General features: G+C 57.4%; 1 protein-coding gene across 1 annotated transcript in view; it reads left to right on the top strand.

Annotated features, from left to right (window-relative positions):
- Positions 1–12549, top strand: part of DOC2B (double C2 domain beta) — a 29922-nt gene extending 17373 nt beyond the window's left edge. The window contains exons 6-9 of the mRNA XM_075561238.1: positions 2541–2698; positions 7742–7823; positions 8585–8681; positions 9216–12549. Coding sequence (XP_075417353.1) covers positions 2541–2698; positions 7742–7823; positions 8585–8681; positions 9216–9352 — 474 coding nt within the window. The 3' untranslated portion in view covers positions 9353–12549. The remainder of the gene's footprint in view (positions 1–2540; positions 2699–7741; positions 7824–8584; positions 8682–9215) is intronic.
- The last annotated feature ends 1108 nt before the right edge of the window (positions 12550–13657 follow it).

The following is a 13657-nucleotide window of genomic DNA, read 5'->3' as shown; positions in this document are numbered from 1 at the left end:
ACAGGTGCAGCTAACCCAGTTTCTCCAAGCGATCGTGTCCCTTAGGGAAGGCAGCATCGACTCCTACTATGGTTCTGGCCACCGGCAGACGCGAACCACAGTGTGGGTGCCCGAGAGCACGTGTGTGTGAATCTCTGTGCGCGCGGATCTATGTGAGCATGCTTGCATGGGCATGTGTGTTTCCTGGATGCATGTGTGTGTGGCTATGTATCTGTGTGTAAAAGCATGCTTGTATGGGTGTGTGTTTCTAGATGTGTGTGTGCATGCGTGCGTGCCTATGGGGCATGATGGGAACACGGCTGAGCCTTCCCTGAGCACTTGCTCGGTGGCCCAGGTTCAGGGGCGGGCGGGGATCACGGGCCAGCAGTTTGGGATAGCAACTCTGAAGGGGGAGGCGTGCTTTCACTTTGTGTCCTTACTGTTCGTTGCCATAAAATTGGCTCCAACTCCGGGGTGTACCCCACGAACAATGAGTGAAACTGTCGCCGCGGTGTGCTCCACGGGGTCTCCTCTCCCCCCCTCTAGTCAGTGATGCCACGGGGTTGCCATGGACTCCACTCTGGAAGAAAGGGCCCTGGTCGTGGAGGGGTCACGCATTGGCTATTTGCAAGCCCCAGCCACTCCACGGCATAAAGAGAGGCTTTCTCCTCCCATGAAGACTTGGTCTCACAAACCCACGGGGCAGTGCCACCCTGTCCTCCAGGGTAGCTGGCTCTGACTTGGCATTGACTGCTGGCAGGGTTTACAATCTTGGGCAGCAGACTCCCAGGCCTTTCTTGCTGGTTTGTCTTCATCTGGATGCTCCACGGAAACCTGATCTCTAGGAGGGGCCCTAAAGACACAGATTCCAGCCTCCAGCCTCTCACAAACCACCCGGGGCAGCTGGGGGATTCAAACTGCCGGCCTTGTGGTGAGCAGCCCAACTCTAGGGCCTCTAGACACTGTCCCTAGGGGTGTTCCTTTGTTCTAATCCTTGGCCTGAACAGTGCCCGCTTCATGCTCTGCACAGACACACCAAATAGCCCTGCACCTTGTTGTCTGCCATGCTCCCACCACACACACTAGCACAAGTGTCACCGCTGGATGAGGTCCCCAACACAAAGCCCTCAGCCTGGGTGGCAGATGATGAAATCCCACTACCTGATTCATCTGCCATGGCTGCCTGAGCACCGAGTGGAGAAAGAGGCTGAGCCTGAGGCTGCCTGTGAGCTCAGGGCAAATGCTGTGATCAATTAGTCATGTCTGCTCTGGGCGTGGGAGGGAAATGAGGAGTAGGCGGTGGGTTGGATGGGGATGGGGGTGGGGGACTCCCTGACAGCTCCCACCTCCAAGGAGGCTTAGGTGTGTCCTACCTGTGTAGGGGCCGCCTGGGGACTCGACTGGAGTCCAGGGCAGAGCAAAGGGGTCTCAGGGAGCTTGGCACCGCAGCCTGCGTGTAGAGGGGTGGTCTCCGGGGAGGTGCAGCTCAAACTGGTGGGTGGGGAGCAAGCAGCAGCCAGAGGACAGAAGGGTGGTCTCAGGCGGTGCAGGTAGTGTCTGCGGTGGGGCCTTGGATCTGTAACAAAACCACACGTTTTCTTTAAGAAACAACTGGTTTTTATTTAAGAGCAACATAATGACACATGAGTAACTTACAGAGAAGCTGTGATACTCTGTAACTCAGTAACATTTATACTTAGCGTTCTACAGCGCTGTAAATACTAGGTTCCACGCAGTGTGAGGGTCAGCTGGGTCAGTCTGTATGACAATCCCGCAGCGTTGTTTGTCTTTACGTTTGAGGCGTATTTTCTAAGATCTTTCGACCACATTTACAGTTATCACTGAAGCAGGCTTTCACTAGTGAAAACCAGTATGCATTGCGTCAGATGGGTGCGGATCCGCAGAGAGAGGTAGACCGCACAGGGAATCCCGGGACTCGGGGGTTCAGAAGACAAATGTCACTGTGCACTTGTCCCGTCCCGCAGAGTAAGGTCGGCCTCCGTGATGGGAGGAAATGGGAACGGTGCCCGTCATTTTCGTGGAGGAAATCAAAACGTGCCAAAGGGACGCCTCCCCTCAAGCGAGTGTTAGAAAGTGAAAGCGAGACCCATTCGGATTTTTTTGTTGTTGTTGAAATTTTATTCCAATACATAGATGAAGATGCTAATTACAACAAACAATACAATAATCCGTGGAGTAAATTTTGCAACATTTCATTTTGTCCTCACTTAAGCAATGAGAAATGTTGCTATTACTACTTAGCTCACTATTGGCCCTTGGGCGTAGTTCGCTGATCCCTGGGTGAGCCCATGCCAGGCTGTGGCGGCCAGCTCTGGGGGTGCCTTATCCTGCAGGGTCAGGTCCTGCCTTAGGAAGACTGCCCCCCCAGGGAAGGAATGGCGGGCCCAGGGCCTGCAACTGGATGGTGGCCAGTGGGCAGACTGGCAGGCGGGGTGGGCATGGGCACTAAGTGGCCCGTGGCCTGCATCCAGAGGGTGGGCCAGGCCAGAGCTGGTGGTGGGAGCCGGCGAGGGTGCCCGAGTGACCGCCCTGCCCAACAGGTAGACAAGGCAGAAGACAAGTCCCTGGAGGAGCGCGGCCGGATCCTTATCTCCCTCAAGTACAGCTCACAGAAGCAGGGCCTGCTGGTGGGCATCGTGCGCTGTGCTCACCTGGCCGCCATGGACGCCAACGGCTACTCAGACCCCTACGTGAAAACGTGAGTGTGTGGCCAGGCTGCGCCTTGCTCCTGCTCCTCCCTCTGGGGACTGATGGCACGGAGGGAGCCCTAGATGTTGGGCCCGCTCTCTCCCTGAAGTCTGACAAGTCTGGTTTCACTGGCAAAGAATGGGGCCTGAGGAACATTCAAGTGGTCATGCAGAGAGGGCAGCTGCTTCCTGGTGTCATGCCCCAGCCTCCTGTGGCCCAGCAGGTGCCACAAGAAAGCTGAAGGAGGGAGCCTCGGGGCAGGGGGAGGGGAAGGGTCTGTGTCAGAATGACCAAATGAGCCCAGCACTGGGCAACTACCATTCATGCAGATAAGGGTCTACCGAGCCCTGTCAAAGGGGGCTCAGCTCGTAGTGATGCTGGACTTGAGGGGCCCTGCCAGGTGGCCTGGGCCCCAGAACTGCCTGCTTCTGCCCCTCTTCCTCCAGAGCCAGGAGTGGCTGCCATCTGAGCTCCCAGGGAAGGCAGGAGCCTGGTGAGCAGAGGAACCTGCCACAGTGGCCCTCACCACTGTTTTGGGCTGTCTCCAACACCAGATGAACGTGACTCCAACTTCACAGGGAGGCTCTCTTGAAGGAGCTGGACCTGAGGAGGAGTTAGGCCAAGCAGAAAGGAGAAGGCATTCTGGGAGGGAACAGGCCTGAGGGCACAGTGAGGAAGCCTGGGTGACAAGGGTTTGAGGGTCCCACTACCACAGGGAGACCAGTGTGACTAGGAAGTACAACTCAGGTTACACCGTTCCTGCTGGCCACTGTCTTGTGCCTGTCACTTTAAAAACCAGGTGGCAAAAAAAAAGTAATGCCTTGGAGAATAGTCCAGTCACTTCTTATAAAGTGAAACATTGAGCTCCACAGCCAAAAGCCAAACCGAGCCAGTGGCCCTCGGGCCAGTCCCAGCGTGGAGCGACCCCGTGTGTGGCAGACTGGAACTGCACCCCATGGGGCTTTCAGTGTCTTTTGGAAAGCAGATCACCAGGCCTCTTCTTCTGCGGCATCTCTGATCAAGTTCAAACTCCCAAACTTTAGTTCGTGGCTGACCGCCTCAACTGATTGCAGTGTTGCTGAGTGCCGCCCAGCCAGTTCTGAGTCATAGCAACCCAATGTACTGCCGCAGGAAAGGCCCATCCCGTCCTCCACTCGCCTGTCAGTTTGTCGGCCTGCGGGGGCTTGCGTGTTACTGTGATCCTGGACGCGATGTCACTGGCATCTCAAATGCCAGCAGGGTCAGCCAAGGTGCCCAGGGTTCAGCAGAGCTTGCAGACTACGAAGAAGAAACAGACGGTCCACTGCTAGGGAAACTGCCGTTGAAAACTTTACGGATAACAACAGAACACGGCCACATTATGAAAACCTCATGAAGGACATGACAACCTGGCGGGGCCCAGCAATTCCATTCCTAGGCTCGTTGCCAAAAGAAAGGAGAACATAGCCACACACCAACTGGTCCTTACTTGAATGTTCACTACCCGTGATGCCGGGGGAAAAAACCTCACTGCCAACAAGTCGATCCCGACTCACAGCAACCCAGTAGGATAGGGCAGAACTGCCCCTGTGGGCTTCCAAGATTGTAACTCTTCCTGAGAGTAGAGAGCCTCGCTTTTCTCCCAAGCAGCCGCTAGTGGGTTTGAACTGCTGACCTTGTATTTAGCAGCCTGATTTGTAATCCCTATGCCTCCAGGGCTCCTTCTAGCAGATTAGAGACTCCAGTGTGCAGACAGTTAGGCGAGAGGGCTGGCATTCCCCCAGGACATTTGGGCAGTGTGCGTGGCCTCTGCTCTCCTGTCTTCCTTCCAGGTTTATGTCTTGGAAACTGCACAGGCGGAAAGCGATTTTTAGTACAGCCTCGCTTATAATGGGGAAAAGCTGGATCTAGCCGAGCGCTCATCAGCAGGGGAAAAGATTCATAAAACGTGGCATATGCCTTCTAATGGAGTAATGCAGAGAAAGGAATCCATTAGAACTCGGCAAATGAACATGGACAGCCCTCGGAAACCATGCTGCGTGAGAGAAGCAGAGTGCCCTGGGAGGCTGTTTCTGGCTGAGGCCACCCAGAGCCCTTCCTGAGGGTGGTGGTCTCTGGGAAGGGAGGGGCACAGACGGAGGGTGGAGCAAAGGAGCTGCCCCTGGTACCTGCAAGGCTAGATTTCTCTGACAAAGGGCAAGCCCAGATGGTGTGAGAAATTTAAATGAGGCTCCAGGTGACCAGACGTCCCGCTTTTGGCAGGACAGTCCCAATTTTTAACAATTTGTTCCACGTCCCGCGGCATTTTTTAAAAGTCCCAATTTTTTGAAAGAATGCACGGTAAGCTAGGGTATGTGGTTTTCAGCTGCCATGTGGCTATTTCGCCAGGATATGAGTTTTATGAATGGTGTCCCACTTTACCAATGTTAAAATCCGGTCACCGGATGCCCCTGGATCCAAGAGCCAGGGGTCTTACCTGGTGCTACAGACAAGCCAACCAGCTTCGTCCCCACCACCACTATCCTGAGACAGGGGCCAGCGGCTGTCACTCGTGGCTGCCCCTGTCTGTCCACTGAGCTGTCTTCCTGCCCCGTTCCAGCTTCACGGTGGTTGCAGTGTTTGACCCCGTGGTTGTGGCTGTGGCCTCAGGCCACCTCATTGGCCACACACGGTGTCCTGTCCGAGCGGTTGCTCTGTCCTGATGCCCGCGAGTCTAAGGGGCATTTTGGTTGTGTTAGTTCTGACACTGACTGATGGCTCACTCAGTCTCGCGGTGGTGTGGTGGTGTGGTTGTGATCAGGGGCCGTCAGGTCGGTTCTAACTCGCAGAGACCTGTGCACAGCAGCGTGAGACGCCACACAGCCCACGCCAGCCTCACTGTTGTTCTTATGACTGAGCTCACGAGGGCAGCAGCCACCGTGGCAATCCATCATGTTGCGGGTCTTGCTTCTTCCTTCCTTCCCATAGGACCCAGCAGTTCCTAACTATATGACCAAGAGAAAGGAACATGTGTATACACACACACACACACACACACACACACACACGGGAATACCTGTGCTCAATAAGGGCTGTAGGGACCCCTGAGCCTCTTTGCTCCCCCAAAGACTTACAGCTTCGGAAGCCTTGGGTTGAAATGGACTCGGGGGCAGTCGGGAGTGTTTACTAATTAATTGCTATTTATTAAGTCATTAAAGTGCTGGAAGGCAAGGATGTGACCTTGAAGACTAATGTGTGCCTACCTCAAGCCTCGAGTTAGGCATTGCACAAAGAAGACCAAAGGACCATCGAGGCATATAAACTGCGGTGCCGGTGAAGAATGCCGAAAGGCCCGTGGGCTGCCAGATGAACACACAGATCTGTCTTGGAAGAAGTACAGCCAGAGTGCTCCCAAAAGAGGCAGGGGTAGCGAGACATCGTTCCATGGACTTTGCACGTGTTCTCAGGAGAGACCAGTCCCTGGAGAAGGACGTCATGCTTGGTAAAGGGGAGGGTCCTCAACGAGATGACTGACCCAGCGGCTGTACCCATGGGCTCACACCGAGGAATGGCAAGGACGGCACAGAACCGTGGTGCACCGGGTCACTGAGTGAGACCCGGCTGGACGGCCCCTGACAGCGACCTGGGTCCGGCCTGTGCTGCTGCGGCCTCTCGTCGCCTTCCTGTAGCCCTTCCGATCCTTTCTCCTTTGTACATCTGGGACGCGCGGGAAACCACCTCCTCCCTTCCCGAGCCGTTCATCTGGACTCTCCCAGGACCCCCAAGAGGACAGAAGTGGCTTATGCTGAAGAGCCCAGAACTTGGCTCCCGTGGCCAGGACAGAAGGAGGCCCTGAAAGAAAGGCAGAGGTTCCGGTCCACCCAGAGCCACCTTGGAGGAGAGGCCTGGCGACCTCCTTCTGGAAAACAATCAACCCCTACCCGTCTGGGGCACAGTCCTGCTCCGGTGCACCCAGCTCGAAGGCCCCTCGCTGGTTAAAAGGTCGTGAAGTCCCGATGTCTGTTCTTTCCACAACCGAGTGGCTAGTCGTTCACTCGCTGGCGAGGCCCACAAGTGGCTCCTCAATCCGTCGGCCGAAGACAGGTGTGGGCTGTTTCCAATTCTTAGGGACTCTTTCAAGCTGCAACGAACGTTCACAAACAGGTTTGTGTGTGGACCTAGGTAATTTCCCCCGGCTGCCTTGTTTCTATAATGAACTAACATTATTTATAAACATCAGCGTTTCCAGACGGCCTTTGACAAGCAGCAAGGAGACACCAGGCTGGGGGTCCCCTCCCCGGGCAGGAAGGACCTTGCAGGCAGTGCCGCTGGGCCGGAGGTTCCTTGTTTAGAGTCACCAAGAGCTACAGTGACTCTGAAAATTAACCCCTTGCTGTCCAGTCCCTTCGGACCCACAGCGACCCTGGAGGACAGAGACCACTAGCAGTAAAGAGCTGTAACCTCAAACTCACAGGGCGGTTCTACCCAGTCCCACAGGGGGAGCATCGACTCGATGGCGGCCAGTTAGAATCTTTACAGAGCCATCACCCTCCATCGTGGGTGCTGGTGAGGTCAAACCACCGACCTTTGTGGTTAGCAGCCGGTGCTGGTCCCACTGCGCCAACCAGACCTCGGACTCACCACCGAGGAAATGCTTCTGACTCCTCGTGACCCAGCTGGACAGGGCAGAACTGCGCCTGTGGGTTTCCAAGGCTGTGAACCTTTACCGGAAGCCTAAGGATAAGGAAAGATACCCCATCCAAGAGCGGCTCCTGGGTTCAAACCGCTGACCCTGCAGTCAGTTAGTAACCCAAAGCACTAGGGCTCCTTCCCTCGTTAGCCAGAAACACAGAAATTGTAGAAACCAGAAAAAGCTGCTTCCCTGCGGGGAAGGGACAGCTGTGACGTGTGGAAGCTCCCTTGATGGGGGCCTCTTGGCCCTCTCAGACAGCCACCCCAGGTGCCCCCTGCAGCTGGGGTAAGGAGAGGCCCGAGGCTGCTTCTCCAGAGCAGACAGCTTTCCTCAGCCCTGCAGGCTCCATCTATGCCCCTGCGGCCCCTCCCACCTTCCACCTGCCCCCGCTTGTCATTCCAGATACCTGAAGCCAGACGTCGACAAGAAATCCAAACATAAGACGGCAGTCAAGAAGAAAACCCTGAACCCAGAGTTCAACGAGGTGGGGAGGCTGGCAGCCCCGGGGGGGAGGAGGGGGTGCGGGTCTGGAAAGGGCCGCTGCGTGAGCAGGGGAGGTGGGGGGGCAGCAGAGTCTGGGAATCTCTTCAGAGGACCGAGCTGACCAGACGGTGGCCGTGCTGACGTGGCAAGGACAAGGAGCATGTGGTGGGCAGCCCCATCTTCCTCAATGAGGCGACAGGGAACGCCCCCATGGGACCCAGGGGAAGAGGTGTAGGGTGGCGAGATGAGCTCTGTGAGGGCGGGGGATGCCCGTGGCTGCCCCAGGGAGTGGACACAGCTAGAGATGGAGACCCAGAGACTGCAGCTGTGCTGGGGGGGGGGGCCGGTGGGGGGCTCCCAAGTGAGATGAGAAGAGACCAAGAGCTTCAAGAGGTCTGGACCAACCAAGGATTCCTGGCTGAGCAGACCCTCTCAAAGACTGAGGGGGATACCAGCTGTGGGGATGTCCCAGAACCTGGTGCAAGAGGGATTGGTCAGCAGAGCCCAGCCCACGCGAAGCCAAGGGTGCCGAAGACTGAGCCATTGGGGAGACCCCTAGGTCAGAGTCAGTAGGAAAGGGAGAAAGGGGGCAGGTGGGCTTGAAGGAGGGCCCCCATGACCCTGCCCGGCTCTCAGGCAGTCATGCTGATACTGTGTGAGCGTCCACCCCTCACTCGCCACCGTGCAAGCCCGCCCCCACCCCACACACAGCTCCAGCCCTGGGCCCAGTGCCATCTGCCCTAATGCCCCCTCGGCCCCCAGGAGTTCTGTTACGAGATCAAGCACGGGGACCTGGCCAAGAAGACCCTGGAGGTCACCGTCTGGGATTACGACATTGGGAAATCTAACGACTTCATAGGTAAGAGGACAGCCATGCTGGTTATCTGTGTGCCTTCCGGAGCCCCATTGAAGGTAGTGGCCCCAAGTCAGGTGAGAGCCCCGTGGCCCCACCCTACCTCCACCTTCCTGGCCTCTGGGGAGAGCCTAGCTAAGGCCAAGGACCACCCTCAAGCAGTGAGGGGCTTCAGAATTGTCCAGCCTGACCCCATGTGACAAAAGCGATAACTGAAACTGCAGTACATGGGACGAGGGGTGGACAGGGAGGGGCACTGCTCAGGGCCACTCAGAGGGAAGTAGGGGACCAGGGACAAGAGGCTATGCTGGCCGGTACCTGGGGCAGCTAGACCACTGGCTCCATAAAGAACCCCTGTGGCCTCAAGTCCCTAGTGCCCCAGCGGGCACCGCTCTGCTGTCTCCGGGGGCTGAGCACGGATGCCCTGCTGAGCCTGGACTTTGCGGAACATGCAGGGCAGACTGGCCCTCAGACTTGGAGCCTGGGAGTGGGGTGGAGGGCACAAGGTCCAGCTGGTCCCAGAGAGCCCCTCCTCTGCAGGTGGTGTGGTTCTGGGCATCAACGCCAAGGGCGAGCGGCTGAAGCACTGGTTCGACTGCTTGAAGAACAAGGACAAACGCATCGAACGCTGGCACACGCTGACCAATGAATTGCCGGGGACCATGCTCAGCGACTGACCGCCCTCAGCCACCGCTCCCGCCTGCTCATCCCGGGCCACGCGGGCCTGGACCTGCTCGTCCTCAGCTGCCACCCAGGGCCAGGCCCCCCTAGGCTGGAGGACGTCCCAGTTCCCGCTCGGACACAGAGACACTTCTGCCCCTGCATGGAGACCCTGGAGGGCCCGGCTGCTCCAACGGGGGCCAGAGGCCAGGCCCTGGGACCCAGGAGGACCAGTGGTGGGCCAGGGGATCATGGGCTCAGCACCCACCCTCGGAAGGTCGGCTAGGACCCTCGGAAGGTCGGCAGTGAGTCAAGGGAGGCCACCCTGGGATGGGGGGCAGGGGCAGATCAGACTCGCACAGAGCCGAAGGAGGATCTAACCAGTCTGGTGATTTCTGCCATTTCTGGGCCAGCAGGGAAAAGCTGGCCAGCGGACGAACGGGTTTCCAGAAAGCTGCCAGAGACTGTGGGCAAGTGGACAAAGGCATTCCTCACTGACCCTGCCTGCCTCCAGGGGTGGCTGATACACAGGGCTGCCCTCGGGGAGCTGGGAACCAGACTCCACAAGTTCAGGTGGAAGTGCTGTGGGCACCACCACTGACCCTGCCTGAGGGTCTGGAAGGCTTCCTGGAGGAGGTTATGTTCCAACAAGGCCTCGAAGGGGAATGGAGGTCCCAGCTTCAGTCAGGGTGATCCACAAGCCTGGAGGAGAGGGGTGGTGGGGCCAGGGTGGCATGGACTCGGAGAGGGGTCTTGGGGAGCACAGCCAGAGTCCCTGAGGAAAGGCTCATGTGGGACAAGGTCCAGCCTGTTCTGACCCAGCTTTCCCACCTTGGTCTCTCTCCTGCCCTCCGCTGCTCCGGCGGAAGTGTCGGGTCCGCTGCAGCTGAGAGCAGGGTCCTTGTGCATGGTCTGAACCAACAGTCCTCCCTGCCCTCCCCCACCTCTCTCCTTTTTCACTGGCCTCTTCAAACCCTGCCTGGGCCTTCTAGAACAGGAAGCTGGTTGTCCACCACAGCATCCTGGGCCTGCCTCTCTCAGGAGCACTTGATGGCCCCCACCCGGCCCCTCAGGGCTTGATTCTGGGAAGCATGAGGCAGGTTCTGCCCTGCAGGGGCTGGGAGAGGGCAGTGGGTAGGTGTCTGCCTGGTGGGCCTATCTGGCCCCTGAGGCAAGGGGTTTGTTTCAAGGCAGCAGATGGTGGCCAGAGGGGCCTCAGGAATGCTGAGTGACCATGTGCAGGACCAGGGAATGTCATAGCTCTAGAGGCCACCCCACCCCTGAGCTCACCCCACTACTGCACTAATAATGGGGAAACAGACACACAGGGAGGGACAGTAGCCCAAGGCCGTCCAGCCCTAGCCCAGCAGGAACCAGACTCCATGGCCCCTGACCCCAGGTGGGGAAGGTGCTGAGCTCACAGAGGAGGGGCTCCTGCTCACTGCCAACCTAGAAATCACCCCACCTGCTGCCCACCCATGCCAACACCAGGCTCAGGCTCACAGCAACACAAGGACGGACCTGCTGCTGCAGACAAAAAGCACATCACCATCGAGGCCTGGAGTGATGGTTCAAATCCCACCAAGTGCCCATCAGCCCTATCCCAACATACCTGGCGACTTCTGCCCCTCGTGAAACCTCAGTTTCCCCAGCTTCAAGAAGGTTTATGAGGGGTTTCTACACACATTGTCTTAAAGAAGCATCGTGTTATCAGGTGGGCTTGGTTGCCATCCCATGTTACAGGTGAGGAAACTGAGGCTCAGAGCCAGTTCGAGTCACACAGCTGGGAAGGGGTGCAACCAGGAACCAGACCCAGGTCCTCCTACTGCTACATCCTCTGATGGCCTGAGGGATCCCTCCTGGCACGTGGGAGGGGGGAGGGCTCAGCAGAGATATCTCAGGGGAAGGCACCCTGCTCTGGTGCGTGGTACAGATGTGGGGCCTCATCCATCTTGCCCTACCGCCTCTTCCTCTCCCTGGCTTTAAAACCACCCGTGCCACATGGGGCTGCCCCTGGGGTGGGAGGGCTGCAAATCAGCCCCCCTCAAATCCAGGGGTCCAAACTAGGGAACCTCTTATCACAGCTGGAATGGAGGTCCCCAGGGGACGTAGGGTGGGTGATCACGTTTAGGGGCCTCAAGTCAAGGGGAGCTCTGGGTATCCTAAGAGCTTTGCTGGGAGCCCTGGCGGCTTAGTGGTTACGCATTGGACTGCTAACTAACGGTAAAGTCAGCAGATCGAAACCACTAGGCTCCACAGGAGAAAGACAAGCCTTTCTATGCTCACAGGGCAGTTCTACCCTACCCTAAAGGGTTGCAAGGACTTGGAATCAGCTTGATTTGGGGTTCTGCCTTTTGGTTGGTTGGTTGGTTGGTTTGGGGGAGGGGTTCATTGCAAGGGGAGTGTCCATGGCCTATGTAAAGGTGAAGGGAAGCTGGGGGGAATAGCTAGGGGCAGGGGCCTCAGCTTCCTTACTAGACACATGGGAAACTGAGGCCCAGCTGGACAAGAATTCAGGGCTCCTGGCACCCAGCCCGGGATGTCTGCTACCAGACTGTGCCAGCGTGGCCTTTGTCCGAGAGGAGGTTCAAGCCAAGGGCCGGGCTGCGGGGGCGGGGTTTGGCAGCGGTTCCCGGAAGAAGGGCGGGGCTGCGACGGGAACCGACTGTAGCTTCACCGTGGCGCCGCACTTGGCCGGGAGCAGGTCGCATCTGCAGTGTGCAAGGGCACTTCGAGAAGCTGCAGAATCGGCCCTGCCTTTGACCCCAAACTGGCACTTTCTGACCCGTCAGCATCGCAAAATCTGGAAATCAGATGCAAAAAAAAAAAAATCCCAGATTCAGGTGTTGGTGCCCAGTGGGGTCGCCATTGTTCAGCTTCTGTCCGCCGACAGCCCTGGTCTCCGCCCCGCCCGCCGCCGCCACTAGCCAATCGCCGACGGGCCCGCCTTCCAGCGCCGGGAAGGTCCCGCGGACCCGGGCGTGCATGCCCCGCCCCGCCCACCGCGCCCACCTCCCGCTGCATGGGCCCGGCTGCCGTCCACGCAGACTCGTGCGCCGCTTCGCACCGTTTGGCTAGCACGTGACGGCTGCAGGCCCCCCCATCCTCACTGCAGCCCCGCAACCACGATTTTTGTACTTTCGTCCGACCTACCCGAAGGTGTCCTTTTTAAGTCGTCTTTGTTAATATTTGTAATTAATCCAAAGTAAACGGAAGCGTCATTATAGCCCAGTGGTCTGTGACCCGCTCCTTTTAGAACGGGCTAGCAGGTCAGCGCCTTGCTGTACTCTTCTCCACCGGGAACGTCCGCTCCATCTCCGAGACCAACAACACAAAACCATTGTGCGGACTCCGGTGACCCCGTGGTAAAATGGAACTGTCCCAGGCATAAGGGTCTCTTGGCACTTCTCCTGTAGCGTGTTTGGTGGGTTTGGATGGACAGCCCTTAAATTAGCAGTCAAGAGCTGCCGGCATGCCCCACCCGGACCTGTTCCCACGCTAGGTGGGGATTCAGACTCCCTGGGTTTTCCAATGTGGCCACCTCTCGAAAGGAGTTTGCCAGGCCTTCAAAGGCACCCCTGGGTGGATTCGAACCACCAAATGTTGGGCAAGTAGTCAAGTGCTTAACTGTTTGCGCCACCCAGAGACTCCAATGGAGACTAACTCACTGCCATGTGACTCATAGTGACCCTATAGGACACGGTAGAACTGCCCCTTGTGGGTTTCTGAGACTGGAACTTTACAGGAGTAAAAAGCCTCATCTTTCTCCTGTGGGGCCGCAGGTAATTCCAAACCGCTGACCTTCAGTTGGCAGCCCAGCTAGTAACCACTACACCACCAGGCTCCTCAATACCGTCTAAGGAGACACAGCTGCTAAATGACCAAACCAGGATCCAGATTAGCCACCCACCCCCACCCCTTTTCCTGGCTTTGCAAGCCAAGCCCCTGGTGGAGCTCAGCACTTAACTCAAAGGTTGACACTTGGAGTCCACTGAGCTCTTCGATGGGTGTGAACTAGAGCGGTCTCCTGCGCAGATGACAGTCTGGAAGCCCACGGGGCAGTTCTGCTCTGTTCTCTATGTCCACTACACGCCAAGGGATTCTGCTTTTGCCCTCCCAGGGGCTTACCACGCCAGAATCAGTATGGCTGTTCTACTGTCCACTCGTTCAGCACACTGAGACCAGGCACCTGGGCTGGATTCATCAGTGAACAAAACAGATACTGCCATTCCTGAACATGTGTTTTAGTGGCAGATGAGTCTATAAACAGCCAGTGCAGTACATTACATAGTAGACGGTGACCCTCCAAAATGGGCATGACC

This window comes from Tenrec ecaudatus, chromosome 10, assembly GCF_050624435.1.
Source record: "Tenrec ecaudatus isolate mTenEca1 chromosome 10, mTenEca1.hap1, whole genome shotgun sequence".
NCBI classification, from domain to species: Eukaryota; Metazoa; Chordata; class Mammalia; order Afrosoricida; family Tenrecidae; genus Tenrec; species Tenrec ecaudatus.
This window is presented reverse-complemented; position numbering and strand designations above follow the sequence as displayed.